The following is a 15,859-nucleotide window of genomic DNA, read 5'->3' on the forward strand; positions in this document are numbered from 1 at the left end:
GGACAGGTTGGCCCTAGCTGTTCTCAGGCCCACCTCATCTCAAGCTCTGAAGGCAGCGTTCCGTGTCTTCAGGAGTCTGTAGACCTCCCCTGTCATCCATGGCTTCTGGTTGGCCCGGACAGTGATGGTTTTTGTGACCGTTACATCATCAATACACTTATTGATGTAGGCAGTGACAGTCTCTGAGTACTCCTGGAGGTCAGTGGTGTTATTGCATGTGGCAGCCTGTTTAAACATGTCCCAGTCAGTTGTGTTGAAGCAGTCCTGAAGAACCTCTGATGATCCTTCTGGCCACACATTAATCTGTTTGTAAACTGGTTTGGCGACTTTAATGAGTGGTCTGTATGCAGGCATTAGCATAACAGTGATGTGGTCTGAGGCTCCGAGGTGGGGGAGGGGGAAGGCTTTGTAAGCTCCTCTCTGTGTGGTGTAAACAAAGTCCAAAATGTTATTACTTCTTGTTGGAAATTCGATGTGCTGGTGTATTTTTGGAAGCACACTCTTAAGGTCAGCATGGTTGAAATCCCCAGCTATGATGAGAAAAGCATCGGGGTGTGCTGTCTGCTGCTCACTGATGTGCTGGTACAGTTAATTTAGTGCGTCGTTCCTGTTGCTGAAGATGTTGAATGGGGGAATGTACAGCAAAATTAGCAGTATAGCAGTATATTCCCTCGGCAGATAGAACGGCCGGCACTTAATAATCATAAACTCCACCAGGGGTGAGCAGTGTTTGCAGATCACAACAGTATCGTGGCACCACGCGTCATTGATGTAAACACAAAGCCCACCGCCGCGGGTTTTTCCTCCCGCGACGAGAGCTCTGTCCGCTTGATAGCACGTCAGCTGGTCAAGCTGAATAGCGCCGTCTGGAACGCTGTTGCTGAGCCATGTTTCCGTGAACACAAAAACACAACAGTCTCTTACAGTCCTCTGAGTTGAGCGTAGTAATCGAATGTAGTCCAGTTTATTGTCCAACGAGCGTACGTTAGCCAGTACGATGGTGGGGATAGATGGCTTGTGTGGGTTAGCCGTTAGCCTAGCCCGGATACCTCCGAGCTTACCCCTCTTCTGCTTCCTCTCACGCCGCTTGTGGCGCCTCCGCTGCGGGCGAGATGCAGTAGTGGGGGTCGGTGATGGTGAAGGCCTCCATGGCAGATCGAGATCCCGTAGCTGTTCCGCGTGCACGGAGTTTAACTGTAAAAATGCGGTTCTGCCGACATCAAGCAGAAACTCGCGACTGTATTTGCGCTTACAGACAGGTAGACGCGATGACAACGTACAAAAACACTGCGACTCATAAGACAAAAAACACGAAAACACCGTTCTGTCGGGACAGAGAGAAGCCGCTGCGTGTGGACGCGCCGCCCTCTTGGTTATATATATATATATATATATATATATATATATATATATATATATATATATATATATATATATATTTATCTTATTTTGTATGATTATTTATGTGTACATGCATACGTACAATTGTATGTATGTACCTGTAAGTATCATGCTTTCCTGTGCAAAATGATGTGAATTGCACAGTAGATTGTGTTCAACGACAATGTTTTCTAGAAGTAATCCTGAGCCCATGTTGTGATTTAAATTACAATAACACTCCTGTATGTGATGCAGTGTCTAAGGGACCGAAGATCACAGACATCCAGTATGGTTTTCCGGCCTTGACCCTTATGCACAGAGATTGTTCAAGATTCTCTGAATCTTTGGATAATATTATGCACTGTAGATGATGATAACTTCAAACTCTCTGCAATTTTTCTCTGAGAAATTCCTTTCTGATATTGCTCCAGTATTCCCACAGCATTGGGGGAATTGGTGATCCTCTGTCCATCTTGACATCTGAGAGACACTGCCACTCTGAGAGGCTCTTTTTATACCCAATCATGTTGTCAGCTGACCTAATAAGTTGCATATTGGTCATCCAGCTGTTCCTTATGTGTACATTTAACTTTTCCAACCTCTTATTTCTACCTGTCCCAACTTTTTTGGAATGTGTAGTTCTCATAATATCCAAAATGAGCCAATATTTGGCATAAAATTTCAAAATGTCTCACTTTCAACTTTTGATAGGTTATCTATATTCTATTGTGAATAAAATATAAGTTTATGAGATTTTTAAATTATTCCATTCATTTTTACTCACAATTTGTACAGTGTCCCAACTTTTTTGGAATTGGATTTGTATATATAATGTGTGCATGTGTTATTATATATATTTTATATATTCTCTTTTAACTATATATAATATTGTACAATGATGATGATGATGATGATAAGAAATGCACTGATATTTTATCTGGTGTATTTCGTAGGTAGTTCAACAGTGTTTTTATGTTTAAAAAGCCTATTACATTCATGAAAAATGACAATGTTTATGTGTTTATAATGTAATAAATAGCTTATAATGTAATAATTGTTGAAATATCATGAGCTCGAGAAGTTTCAAGTAACGAAGTACAAATACTTTGTTACATTACTTAAGTAGAAATTTGGGGTATCTATACTTTACTTGAGTAATTATTTTTCAGCCGACTTTTTTTACTTCTACTCCTTACATTTTCACGCAAGTATCTGTACTTTCTACTCCTTACATTTTAAAAATAGCTTCGTTAGTGCAATTTCATTTCGGCTTGTTTTCATTCCGGCTTGTCATAATAAAAAAAAAACCTATCCAGATAAATCGCGCCATCCGGATGGAGTGATTTTGATTGTGGTTGGATTTGATTGTGGTTGGACATTCATTCTGCCGTTGTCAGACTACTTGTGCATTCAAAATTGCACTAGATTGTTATTGGGGGGGGGGTGAAATGCTCGTTTTCACTCAATATCCTGTTAATCTTGAGTACCTATAGAGTAGTACTGCATCCTTCATAACTCCAAAAAGTCTTTAGGTTTATTATATTCATAAGAGAAAGATAGTCTGTACCGATTTTTCCCGGAAAAACACAACCGGCTGGAGACGTGACGTGTGGGCGGAGCTAAAGAATCACGAGCGCCAGTAGGCTTTTGCCTTGAGAGCGTTTGGAAGCTGTGATATTACCGTGAAGACAAAACCAACCAAAACAAACCATGGCTAACAGTCAGATTCAGCGTATATTTATGATCCAGAATCATATCCAGAGGCTCAGATTTAACAAGAGAAGCATCAGCAACGACGTCTCTATGTGGTATGTACTGAAACTGCATATATTTGCTTAGCGGTTTTGGAAAATGACTAAGTTCCACATTGTCGTCTTTTTTTTTTAAGCTGTACATGTGGAAAGTGCAGTTTGATGACAACATCGCATGTTGTTTACTTGATGTGCTTACGCGCCAATAGCTAAGTTAACAACACAGAGATATTTGAAGCAGTTTTACTCACCGCATGCGGTTCCAACACACGATCGTGACCCTTTTTCATTGGGACTGCATTATCCTTAAGAAATAAACAATGTGCAAATCCGGCGTCAAACTGGGCCTTGTTTGTAAAACAAGCATCTTCGAAATGCAGGGGAACAAACACAAACACTTGCACAACTCCGTTGATGCTCTGTAAAAATAAACTCCATCCACTGGTCCCTTAATGCTGTTTCTCTTTTGGCAATCTGTGAAGGGTTGTCTTGCCCTGGCAACCAAAAACACACTCCTTTTGTGACATTTCGCGACGCTCTCGCTCTGATCAGTGAATGTCTGTTGTGCTCTCAGTGCTCTGCTATACGGGAGCGCGCGCTCTTCCGGCAGAAGTGCCCTTAGGACCCATATAAGGAAATTTCACTCCATCTAACGTCACACAGAGCCATACTCGAAAAAAAACTTTCCGAAACTTGTGACAAACCGGAAGGAGTATTTTTGGAACAGAAATACTCCTTCAAACGTACAACTTAATTTTTGAAACTTCGTCCATGTTTAGCATGGGAATCCAACTCTTTAACAGTGTAAAAAACTCAGTATGCATGAAATAGCATTTCACCCCCCCCCCCCCCCCCCCCTTAAAATGAATGGTAAACTGATTATTTCCTACTGATACACTACAGTAAAAGATATAAACAACTGGCTTAAAACACGTTTTTGGGGTGAAAATACTAATGTGCCTAAGACTTTTAGACTTAGAATCGGTTCAGGCACCGTTTAGGCGACGGTACCGTTTTAAAAGTATCAAAAAGGCACTGGACCCTAATTAAAAGTTATTTTTTTCTAACTGTCTCATTTACCAAATGGTTGCTTTGTCTTCGTCCTCCACAACTTAAGCTACTGTAGGTAGTTCGGTAGCGAGACGTTTTAATAAATTATTGTTTGTGATTGACGATGCAAATGACAATGTTCTAATAAGTAGGCTATACCAACTTTGTAACTCATTACCCCCCCCCACACACACACACACTGGAAAATACAGGAAGCTATCAATCAAGAAGGTATCAGGATTTTTGGTCATTTTTAGTTTTTGATTATTTAGTTGGATTAATCATTTATTTTGACCGCACTATAATGTTTATTGTATATAGACAACCATATAAGGGTAATTGTTACTAAGCCTGCACCAATGTTCTTGTCAATTGCCATCGCAGATTCCTGCAGGTAAGCGTGGATGTACATTTACATTCCATTAAAGCTTATTGATGACATGCCTCTGAAGTTTGACTTTTTGCACCATAACAATACTTATAGGCAACTAGTCATCATATCTCTAGTTCTTTAATGTATTTGCATTGTACTAAAGTGCGTTCATTTTCAATGGGCATATATGCAGCTTAATCAGGTAACCTAGTGCATCACAAATTTTTCAACATGAACATTTTAATATAACATTATAGTCATTATGGCCAATGGCCTTTAGAAAATTGTTTTTTCAAGGAGGTGCGGTAGTGCACAATAAGTTTTTGCTCTTAATGCCATTTTTTTTTTCCTTACATTACTTTTACTTTTATACTTTAAGTAGTTTTTTTAAACCAGTACTTTTACACTTTTACTTGAGTAAAAAGCTTGAGTTGATACTTCAACTTCTACAAAAGTCTTTTTAAACCCTATTATCTATACTTCTACTTGAGTAATGAATTCCAATACTTTTGACACCACTGATGAGCTCAATATATTATTAAGTTTTGAGAAAATTACAATATGAACATTTTATTACAATAATGGTGTAATACTTATTACATTATTTGCAGTTTTTACATTATGTGCAGTTATTACATCATTAACATCGTTAACAGAGTCTATATACAATACCTCCAGTTGCTATGGTGATTTGTCTCACTTGATGTCCATAGAAAAGGAAGTCAAAGGTTAGTGCCACCCGCTATTAAGGAGACAGGGAGTATGATTATGAAAAGATACATGAGGAAGAAATAGAAAGAAAAAGGAAGTAGGCAGGGAGTTAAAATGCCTAGTAACAAAATAACAAGCTAGAAAAAGATGTTTATTTAGCCCATGTGAGTCATGTGCATAGAAAACAGGAATATCTCTGCATGGTTTTCTCACCGATGCTTGTCGGTGTGTGTTGGATAGGATAGCATGCACTCTGACAGGTCCTTGATGCACTGAATCAAGATCCACCCAGAGATCCTGTGTGTGTTTGTCACCAGGACCAAAACTGCGCCAGGAGTAGTACCTCTGGGAGTCCTCCTGAGAGACAAATAGAGAGAATATTTAAAATATATAAATAAATAAAATAAAACTCCATAACGTTGATAACTAATCAGTCAATAAAAATGAGCAGGATAAAGGAAGAAGAGGTCAAAATACAAGATAAGGCAATGCACGTACAGCAAAAAATATTTTTTTTAATCAATAATATTTGCATTTGGTTGGTTGGTTAGTTTGTTGAATGCATTTTATCACACACACACACACACACACACACATACACACATTAAATTTGGGTAGTCCTTGATGATTTATTAATATTATTATTAGTCCTTAAATAATATGTACTCCCTGCTGTTAAAAATACATTTTCTAAACATTTAGTACATTATAAATAATATTGTCACAGTTATGGACATTTTCTTGTGTTTTTCATTACCCATGTGCTCTTTGTGACCTACTTTTCCCTCATGTTTGACTATGTCTTTATGTCCAGGTGTGTCTAGTCGTTACCCTGATTCACATTCCCTGTATAAGTTGCATTCTGTTCAGTGGTTGTTTGTCCGGTCTCGTTGATGTGTACGTGTGTTTTCTGCCTTCTTTCTATGGATTACCCCTATGTGGATTATTAAAGACTGTGTATCATTATCTTTTTCTTCGTTATGTGCTCCATCATGCACCACACTGTGACAAAAGACCGGACCATACAACAGTAAAGCGGTGTTCCCCCGTCGTTTTCTTTTTGTTGTTGTTGTTGTTTTGGTCAGTTTTTGTTTTGTTTATTATGCTTGATCCTGCCACCTGGAAATCGCCAACCTTACCCATTACCCAGACTACTGCTTCTGCACATTCTACAAGACCAGTGTGCACTGGTGTCCTGTGGATCGCTGCTGACTGTGGACATCGCGGATGACACTTCAGACCCAGAGCTCAGCCCATCATCTCCCTGCTGCATGGAGCCAAAGCCTTAGTCCACCAATGATGGAGAGCAAGAGCCTGCCGCAACCGACGAGCCATCACTAGTAACTGCGACAGAGCTGAGGATTGCTGCAGAGCTAGAGCCCATTATGTCAGACCAGGTGTAAGGGCCGGCAAACAGGGCTTGCCATGTTTAAGAGTGCTATTAAGACAGAGGGAAGCTCTGCCCACTGCACCATGACTGATGAGGAGCAGCATTCTATGGTTTGGGACTGGGATATATATGCAGACATGCCCCCTCTTCTTCTGCCTTCATATGAGCTCTCTGTCCACCCTGAAATCTCTGCATACCCAAAAATGACCACAAATTTCATTCCCCTGTCTTCTGCACTCCCAGTATTGGAAGTCGCTACATGGTGTGTGGGCAGCACATTCCATCCCTAAAGAGACTGGTGCTCACAAATTCCCACCCACCCTCCGCTGTCTCCTGTCTGCCCCATGCTCACTCTCAGCCCACTATCTGTGTGCTGGATTTGCCTCGGGTCTGCCAGTCTCCATCGGCGTCATGGCTAGAGGATCACTTGTCTCTGCCTCCAGCCTCTGAGTCCAGGACTCTACCTCGGCCCTTAGACTCAGCGGCTCTACCATGGCTCCTAGCTCCCTCCTCTCCCTCGTCCCTCCAACTTCCGCCTTGGAGTGTCGAAGACCATCCGCCGGCTCGGGGAACGTGTCAATCTTTCGTTTGTTATCTGGTTCTGCTTGGTATTCATTTTCAGTTCTCTCTTCACAGCACTTCAGTCAGTGTACTGTTTGATTAAATTAATTACTCCGGAATACTGATTTATTTTAACTCCAAAATGTATTTTCGATGCTTCAACAAATTCTAACTGACCCTCTGATGTCACATGGACTACTTTAATGATGTTTTTATTACCTTTCTGGACATGGACAGTATACTGTACATACGTTTTCAATGGAGGGACAGAAAGCTCTCGGACTAAATCTAAAATATCTTAGACCGTGTTCTGAAGATGAGGTCTTATGAGTTTGGAACGACATGAGGGTGAGTCATTAATGACATAATTAATAACATGGCATGTGGCATAATGTACTTGCAATGAAATGATTTGCGTGCTAGTCCACTAGAGTTTGTTTTGGTTGCCATAGTTACGATTGTGACACATAAGTCTTAACCCACTTCCAGAGCAACTTTGAACTACACACGCGCAGCACATCAACACAAGTGTAAACAAACTCCACAGTGTTGCCAAGCTAACGAAATGGTTGTGTTTACATTGAAGTCTATGCTCAAGCCACTAGCCTCAAAGGTTAGTAGTTAGCAAGCATTAGTATCTAGTGGTTGAATAGTGTCTGTTTGGGCAATGCTAAATCGATTTAACCCTTTAAACATCTCAACTATACACTTGTTGGTCCCTTTATCAGTCTTATTTCTCCCTTTTCTCACTATACCACTTATTTGCATTTTACTAGAAAGGGAAATACTTACTCACAATTATTAATCATGTCAAATTCAAATTTAATTGAAACATTAAGTTTATTTGGAATCATTCAAATTTCCCCCGAAGATCATTTCATATGATCATTACTTCCAGTATACTCTTTTGGGCCTAATTATTTTAGGTACAAATAAGCCTTGAACTTTGAAAGTTTAAGTAACCTTATTCTACCTACTTTACTTATTACCCATCTTAATATAGTCTTTTCAGACTTATACTTACTCATTATTTTATTGTTTTATCCTATTTTCTTCCTGTTTTGGTTACACACTTAGCTACTATTATTTTATTTATTGATTTCCTCCTTCATTTAATTTCATTTTTGCTTATTTTGCAAATTTTTTACTTTTTAATTTTACTTTTTCTTACCATTTCCTTTCCTCTGTGTATCCTAACTTGGGAACAACACAACAGAGCCCTTACTATTAAGACATTGTTATCCCAAATTAACAAAAAGGGTAATTCAAAATAAACATTCCAAGGAGACAAACAAAACAAAAGAGGGAACCGGAAGGAACGGAACGGGAACTCGGAGGACGAGAAGGCAAGGGTAAGTCTCGGGAGACGAGAACATTGATAACACGGAGGGTAAGGACTCCATACAAACAACAGGGACAGACAGGTATTTATAAGGAGACTAATGACAATAGATTTCCTGCACCTGTGCGATTAACTGGAGTGCAATTACTGTGAAGACCGGACCAGACTAGAGGAATTATAGTGCCTATGGTGAAGTGCCTAAGGAGAAGTGAGCTCACTAGTGGACACCCAGGAAAACAGAGACTGACAGCGTGACATTACCCCCTCCTCCACGGAGCAGCTGCCAGATGCTCAACCTGAAACTAAGGGAAAACCAACAGATAAAGAAACTAGGAGGGAAGTGGAGCGGCGGTGGGCTAGGGGGAGGGACGGAGGGCCAGAAACATGGTACACAGAGACAGGAGAACCAGGTAGAATGGGGAGAAAGAGACAAGAGAAGTGTAACACAAAACAAGGAGTACAGGAGGATCAGGGGGAGGGACGGATGGCCAGGTCCAAAGAAGGAAATAGAGAGAAAAACAAAAGAAAACAAAAATACAAAAACGTAAGTCCACCAGGGCAGAACAGAAGACCACCACAACCATGTGGTCAAGGCAGAAACCCTCCAGGGCAGAGCAGAAGACCACCACAACCGTGTGGTCAGGGCGGAAGCCTCCCAGGGCAGAGGAGAAGACCACCACATCCTTGTGGTCGAGGCCGGAGTCCCCCAGGGCGGAGCAGAAGACCACCACGTCCTTGTGGTCGATGCCGGAGTCCCCCAGGGTGCAGCAGAAGACCACCACGTCCTTGTGGTCGATGCCAGAGTCCCCCAGGGCGGAGCAGAAGACCACCACAACCATGCGGTCAGGGCGGAAGCCCCCCAGGGCGGAGCAGAAGACCACCACATCCTTGTGGTCGAGGACAAAGGGCCCCAGGGTGGAGCAGAAGACCACCACATCCTTGTGGTTGAGGCCGAAGTCCCCCAGGGTGGAGCAGAAGACCACCACATCCGTGTGGCCAGACCAATGGGAGGACGAAACTCTGGTAATCCTATGGTGTTTCTACTGGATTCCAGAAGATCTGTGCTGACTTGACTCTGCTCATGAAGATCATTGGTGACTTGCATTTGTTCATGAAGATCCCCGGTGACTTGACTCAGTCCTTGAAGATCACCGGTGACTTGACTCAGACTTTGAAGATCACCGATGACTTGACTCTGTCCTTGAAGATAACCAGGGACTTGACTCTGTCCTTGAAGATCACCAGGGACTTGACTTGACTCTGAAAGGTCAACGGTGACTAGCCTTGTCTCTGGAGAGTCCATGGTAGCTAATCATGACTCTGGAAGGTCAAAGGTGACCTAACCCTGACTCTGGAAGTTCAATGGTGACTAACCCTGACTCAGGAAGGTCAATGGTGACTAACCCTGACTCTGGAGGGTCGACGGCGACTAACCCTGACTCTGGAGGGTCGACGGTGACTAACCCTGACTCTGGAGGGTCCATGAACACCTGCCTCGACTCTGGAGGGTCAACCAAAACCTGACTCAACTCTGAAAAGTCAATGGGCACCTGACTCATCTCTGGAAGGTCAACCGGAATCTGACTTAATTCTGGGGAATCAACTGGAACGTGACTCGACTCTGGAGGGTCAACAGGAACTAGCCCTGACTCTGGAAGGTCAATGGTGACTAACCCTGACTCTGGAGGGTCGATGGTGACTAACCCTGACTCTGGAAGGTCGACGGTGACTAACCCTGACTCTGGAGGGTCCATGAGCACCTGACTCGACTTAGGAGGGTCCATGAGCACCTGACTCGACTCTGGAGGGTCAACCGGAACCTGACTCAACTCTGGAAAATCAATGGACACCTGACTCGACTCTGGAAGGTCAACAGGAATCTGACTTGATTCTGGGGAATCAACTGGAACGTGACTCGACTCTGGATGGTTAACAGAAGCCTGACTTGACTCTGGACAGCCAACTGGAATTTGACTTGACTCTGGAAGGTCAACAGGAACTAGCCCTGACTCTGGAGGGTCAATGGTAACTAACCCTGACTCTGGAAGGTCGACGGTGACTAACCCCGACTCTGGAGGGTCCATGAACACCTGACTCGACTCTGGAGGGTCAACCGGAAATTGACTCAACTCTGGAAAGTCAACGGGCACCTGACTGGACTCTGGAAGGTCAACAGGAATCTGACTCAACTCAGGAAAGCCCACTGTAACTGCCTTCCTCTGTAGTGGCTCCGGGCTGGCGGCCATCTTGTGCAGTGGTGCTGGCTCCGCAGACGTGACGTGAACAGTTTTGGGAATCTCTAGGATTTTTGACAGACTGGAGAAATAATCCAAAAATGTCTCTGCTGCCATCTTGGGCATTGGTACTGGGTTGGCAGCCATCTTGTGCTGTGGCGCTGGACTAGTGGCCATCTTGTGCGTTGGCGCTGAGCTGGCGGCCATCCTGCACTGTGGCGCTGGACTGGTGGCCACTTTGTGCTTTGGCGCTGTGCTGGCGTCCATCTTGCCTCTTGGTGCTGGGTTGGCAGCCATCTTGTGCTGTGGCGCTGGACTGGCGGCCATCTTGTGCGTTGGCACTGAGCTGGCAGCCATCTTGTGCTGTGACCCTGGACTGGCTGCAATCTTGTGCGTTGGCGCTGAGCTGGCGGCCATCCTGCACTGTGGCACTGGACTGGTGGCCACTTTGTGCTTTGGTGCTGTGCTGGTGTCCATCTTGCCTCGTGGTGTTGGGTTGGCGGCCATGCTGCTCAGCGGTACTGGGTTGGTGGTCATTTTGGGCAGCGACACTGGACTGATGGCCATCTTGCACAGCGGCACTGGCTCAGCCGATTTGCGTCTCCTCTCCCCTCTCTGTCCATAAAGGGGAGATGGCGGCTCCCATCCGAACTCTGGGTCAACGGGAGACCACAGTGGAGATCGCTGCCGGACCTCCTCTTGACTGCTTACTCCGGAGCGACCTCCCCTGGTTCCACGGAACACAACCTGGCGAGTACCCTCAAAGCCATTTCTCTCCCGCTTGATGGCTGGGGAGGAAATTGGAGCAGACATACCGCTGGATCTCTGTGATGGAGTCCTTCTGTGACGTTCGTGCACCAGAGAAACACAAGGAAAGGGAGAGATCCAATTGCAGGTAAGTTTATTTAACAAAAAGGGTAATTCAAAATAAATGGTCCAAGGAGACAAACAAAACAAAAGAGGGAACCGGAAGGAACGGAACGGGAACTCGGAGGACGAGAAGGCAAGGGTAAGTCTCGGGAGACGAGAACATTGGTAACACAAAGGGTAAGGACTTCATACATACAACAGGGAAAGACAGGTATTTATAAGGAGACTAATGACAATAGATTTCCTGGACCTGTGCGATTAACTGGAGTGCAATTACTGTGAAGACAGGACCAGACTAGAGGAATTATAGTGCATATGGTGGAGTGCCTAAGGAGAAGTGAGCTCACTAGTGGACACCCAGGAAAACAGAGACTGACAGCGTGACACACACTCAGCATTACCTACACCCAGAGGTAACCACATCTACTGATAACACATTGAACAAACCTTTTCTTCCCACAAGTAGAAAATCAAATTTTTGCGTAACATAAAGTTAAATATATCCACTATTAAGAAACATGCAACCACCCCCACAACAGCTAGAACACCTGACAATAAGTTAAGGTACATGACACGCTGGCACTTACTCTTATTCTCATGTGCTTTGAACGGCTAGTCATGCACCACATCAAGTCTGTCCTCCCTGGACCCCTCACAGTTTGCATATCGATTCAACTGCTCAACCGATGATGCCATCACCACTGTCATCACCTCATCACTCACACATAGAGAAAAAAGACTCATACATCAGAATGATGTCCTTAGACTTCAGTTCAGCATTCAACACAATCATCCCTCAACAGCTCATTAACACACTGGTCCAGCTGGGGCTCAACACTCTGCTCTGCAACTGGCTGTTAGACCTTCTCAAAATAATAAATAAATACACAAAGCAAAATAAATAATAATGGTAAAAAAAATAACAATATTAATACATAAAATACAAGAAAAAAATATTTACAAAGATTTTAGAAAAGATGACACAACCTTAAAAGATGAATGCCATAGATTAACAGCTTTCACATTAGATCCATGTATGCGAGAAGTTGAGAGCTCCATTGAGATAACGTCCAACAAATAAATCGCCCAGGTTCATCTATCCATTGTGTTAGAGGTCTTCACAGTGCACCCGAGACCCGTCGACCCCAGGCCCAACCCGGGTCCCGTATCCGGGTCCGGGTCGGGTCTGAATAAATTAATTCAGACCCAGGTCTGGGTATATATATTAATTTAGTCCCAGGTCTGTTTAACATTGTGTGCAATACCCGTGCGATCAGAGACATCTGACTCGGAGAACACCCTACCATGATCAGACACTGCTTGTGTTTTTTGTAACTTGCAACTTGTAAAATTCGGAAAAGAAAAGTGTGAGCCTAAAGAAAAAAAGCGATCTCTCTCTCTCTCTCTCTCTCTGCTCTTAGAAGCAAAATACGCACGGTAATAATGCTTGCAGACTTGACACACTCATATGTAATATATTTCAAATCAGCAACGAAATCGGAGGTGAACTGTCACATGAATTTTTTTCTATGACATTCAAATTACATTAAAAAGCATATTTTAGGTTGATCCAGCTAGCACGCATGTGCAGTCTTGAGCGCCTGCTTCTATGGCAACCAGTGAAGGACAAATCACGCTTTACATTTTCTCCCATTTTTATAATAATATAAATGAACCATTTAATCTTAAAGTTTTAATGGTCAGATTCAGACTTGACGCAGAGCGGAGAGCACAGAGATGATAGCAAATAAATAATGTCAGCGGCCATTGCATTGCACGAGCAATCGTTATTATAGTTCAAAGGGGCAAACAGTCGAAGTTATTATGCGAGTTAACTCGAGTAAGAATGTACATGTGCACAGTTGCATTTGTCATCCGTCACCGTGACATCAAGTGGACTTTTGAAGCTGAAATAATGAGTGGATTAAGCTTGGACTTGGAATAACGAGAGGAATATCATGGATGACTTTCTTGTCCAAGGACTGTAATGTATCACAGGCAGTCAGGTACAAGAGAGACTACGTCTCCTTAAATTAGGTCATTTGTATATTTTGTAAGAGTTTTATTGACCAGGTTCGGGTCCAGCTTTTGAAATAATAGACAGGTCCGGGTTGGTTCGGTGTAGTACAATACGGGTCTCTTTTGGGATCGGGCATGATTTTGCTGCAGTAAGAGCAGCTAACAGTAAACATCTTTGTTGAACGGACAAGGTGAGGTCCCAAAAGTCATTCATGAAAAAATGGTGTGGAGTCAAACATAAATCAGTACTCAACAAATAAGAAAGGTCCTGTGAGAGCGGAGACCAAAAATGAGAGAGAGAGGGGCACTCCCAAAAAAAAAAAAAAATGTGCCTAAAGATCTTGCGAACAGAGATTGCACTTAGGAGAAGATGTCAGATTCATATGAAAACGTTTCACTGGAGTCAAGTAAACCCTATGCAGCAATTTCCAATGAATCATTTGGTGTTTAGAGTTTTTAGAAGACAGTTTAACAATTCCCCATATCTGAACCGAAAATAAAACATGCACATCCTCATTAAGAACCTTAGCCCAAACATTTGTAATAGATAAAGGTTTGTAAGAATGCTCAAGAAGAAAAATATAGATGACTGAAGCAGAGGAGGGAGATTTCTCAGAGGGAAGGATTAGTTTGTGCAAAGGGTGAATAGGCAGTTGAGAGTTCCAGGGCACCCCATATGCCAGTAGGGCCGATCTAATGCGCAAATACATAAAAAAATGAAGTGCATGGCAGATTATACTGAGTTTTGATATTTTTGAAAGGATTGTAAACCACTATCATTATAGATATCTCCCAGAGTGTTTACTTTATGATGAGTCCATTGTGGACAATGGAATGGAGTATTGCCTGAGTCACTAGTCAGTTTAATACGAGTATGTTTCCCATCCAATATATACCATGAAACACATACATCAAATATGTTCCAGTAGCCAACTGGTGGATTGAGAGGAATCATAGAATAAAATAAATTAATACGAGCTAAATCAACGATAGACGAGTCTGAAGAGAAGGAGGAAGACGAAACCAATTTTCCAAATCTGAGGATATTTTGACAAGAATACGATTATAGTTTTTTGAAAGAGTTTCTGGTAGGGAAGGAAAAACATCTATCCACAAATATTTAAAGTTTTGAACCAATGGAATAGATACAGAAAGGGAAATTGGATCAAATTTAGAATTGAGGCAAAGTAGATATGACTTACACTCCAATTAATTTTAATCTCAGAGAGAGAACCAAAATGTTCAAATAAATTCAATACATGAGGAATAGAATGTGACGGCTTCTCCAAAAACAATACGATATCATCAGAGAATAAAGAAATATGATGATGAGTATTCCTTATAATTATGGGAGAAATAGTTTCAGATTGTCGGACTGTTTGAGCTAAGGGTTCCAAGGATAAGGAAAATAACCGAGGAGAAAGTGGGCAACCCTGACGAGTACCTCGATGTATAAAGAATGGGTTAGAGCAAACAGAACCTGTGAGAACAGAGGCTGCTGGATTGGCCTACAGAACTTTCATCAAGTTTATAAAACTTGATCCTAGACCCAGATGCTGTAGTTCCGACAATAAATAGTCCTATTCTAGCTGGTCGAAAGCTTTCATTGCATCTAGAGATAATACTGCACAAGTGGAGGACAAACTATTAGTTGAATTAATAATATGATATAACCTGCGTAAGTTATCCAAAACTGAGTGAGATTTAATGAACCCTGTTTGGTCATGATTTGGACAGCTTAGGTAAATCAAGGTTGGACAGAAAAGATGCAAAAGAGTCAGGATCAAGGGTCTGAGAGTAACACAATTTCAATTAGCTGTATGTATATACTCTACATGTGGAAAATTTGACAATAAAGCAGACTTGACTTTACTTGACTACAGTAAGTCTTGGCCTGTCACACAGGGGCTACCGCTTGCTCTTGCATAAGCTTGCTGAAGGAACTGTCTCAACAGATCCCTAGTAGCAAAAGATGTACCAAGATGATCAAGGCTTTTACCAGCTCATGAAAGGGCATGAAGCAACCATTGTTAATCCCTTGCCATATAGATCTTAAGAAAAGAATGCAGAGTTCTAGCGTGCAAACTTACCACAGTGTGGATTTTAGAAAGTGCGCAAAGATTTCACATGCACACTTAACATAACATGGATATTAGGATACCGTTCTAAGGGGCTCTT

General features: G+C 42.4%; 1 protein-coding gene across 3 annotated transcripts in view; it reads right to left on the reverse strand.

Moving 5' to 3' along the window:
• plxdc1 (plexin domain containing 1) overlaps positions 1–15,859 on the reverse strand; it is a 314,569-nt gene that overhangs the window by 94,485 nt on the left and 204,225 nt on the right. For all 3 annotated transcript variants that reach the window (XM_052610764.1, XM_052610763.1, XM_052610766.1), the window contains exons 3-4: positions 5,479–5,622; positions 5,227–5,296 (exon numbers count right to left, since the gene is read on the reverse strand). In XM_052610764.1, the coding sequence (XP_052466724.1) occupies positions 5,227–5,296; positions 5,479–5,622 (214 nt within the window). The remainder of the gene's footprint in view (positions 1–5,226; positions 5,297–5,478; positions 5,623–15,859) is intronic.

The sequence above is a fragment of the Carassius gibelio genome, chromosome A12 (genome assembly GCF_023724105.1).
Source record: "Carassius gibelio isolate Cgi1373 ecotype wild population from Czech Republic chromosome A12, carGib1.2-hapl.c, whole genome shotgun sequence".
NCBI classification, from domain to species: domain Eukaryota; kingdom Metazoa; phylum Chordata; class Actinopteri; order Cypriniformes; family Cyprinidae; genus Carassius; species Carassius gibelio.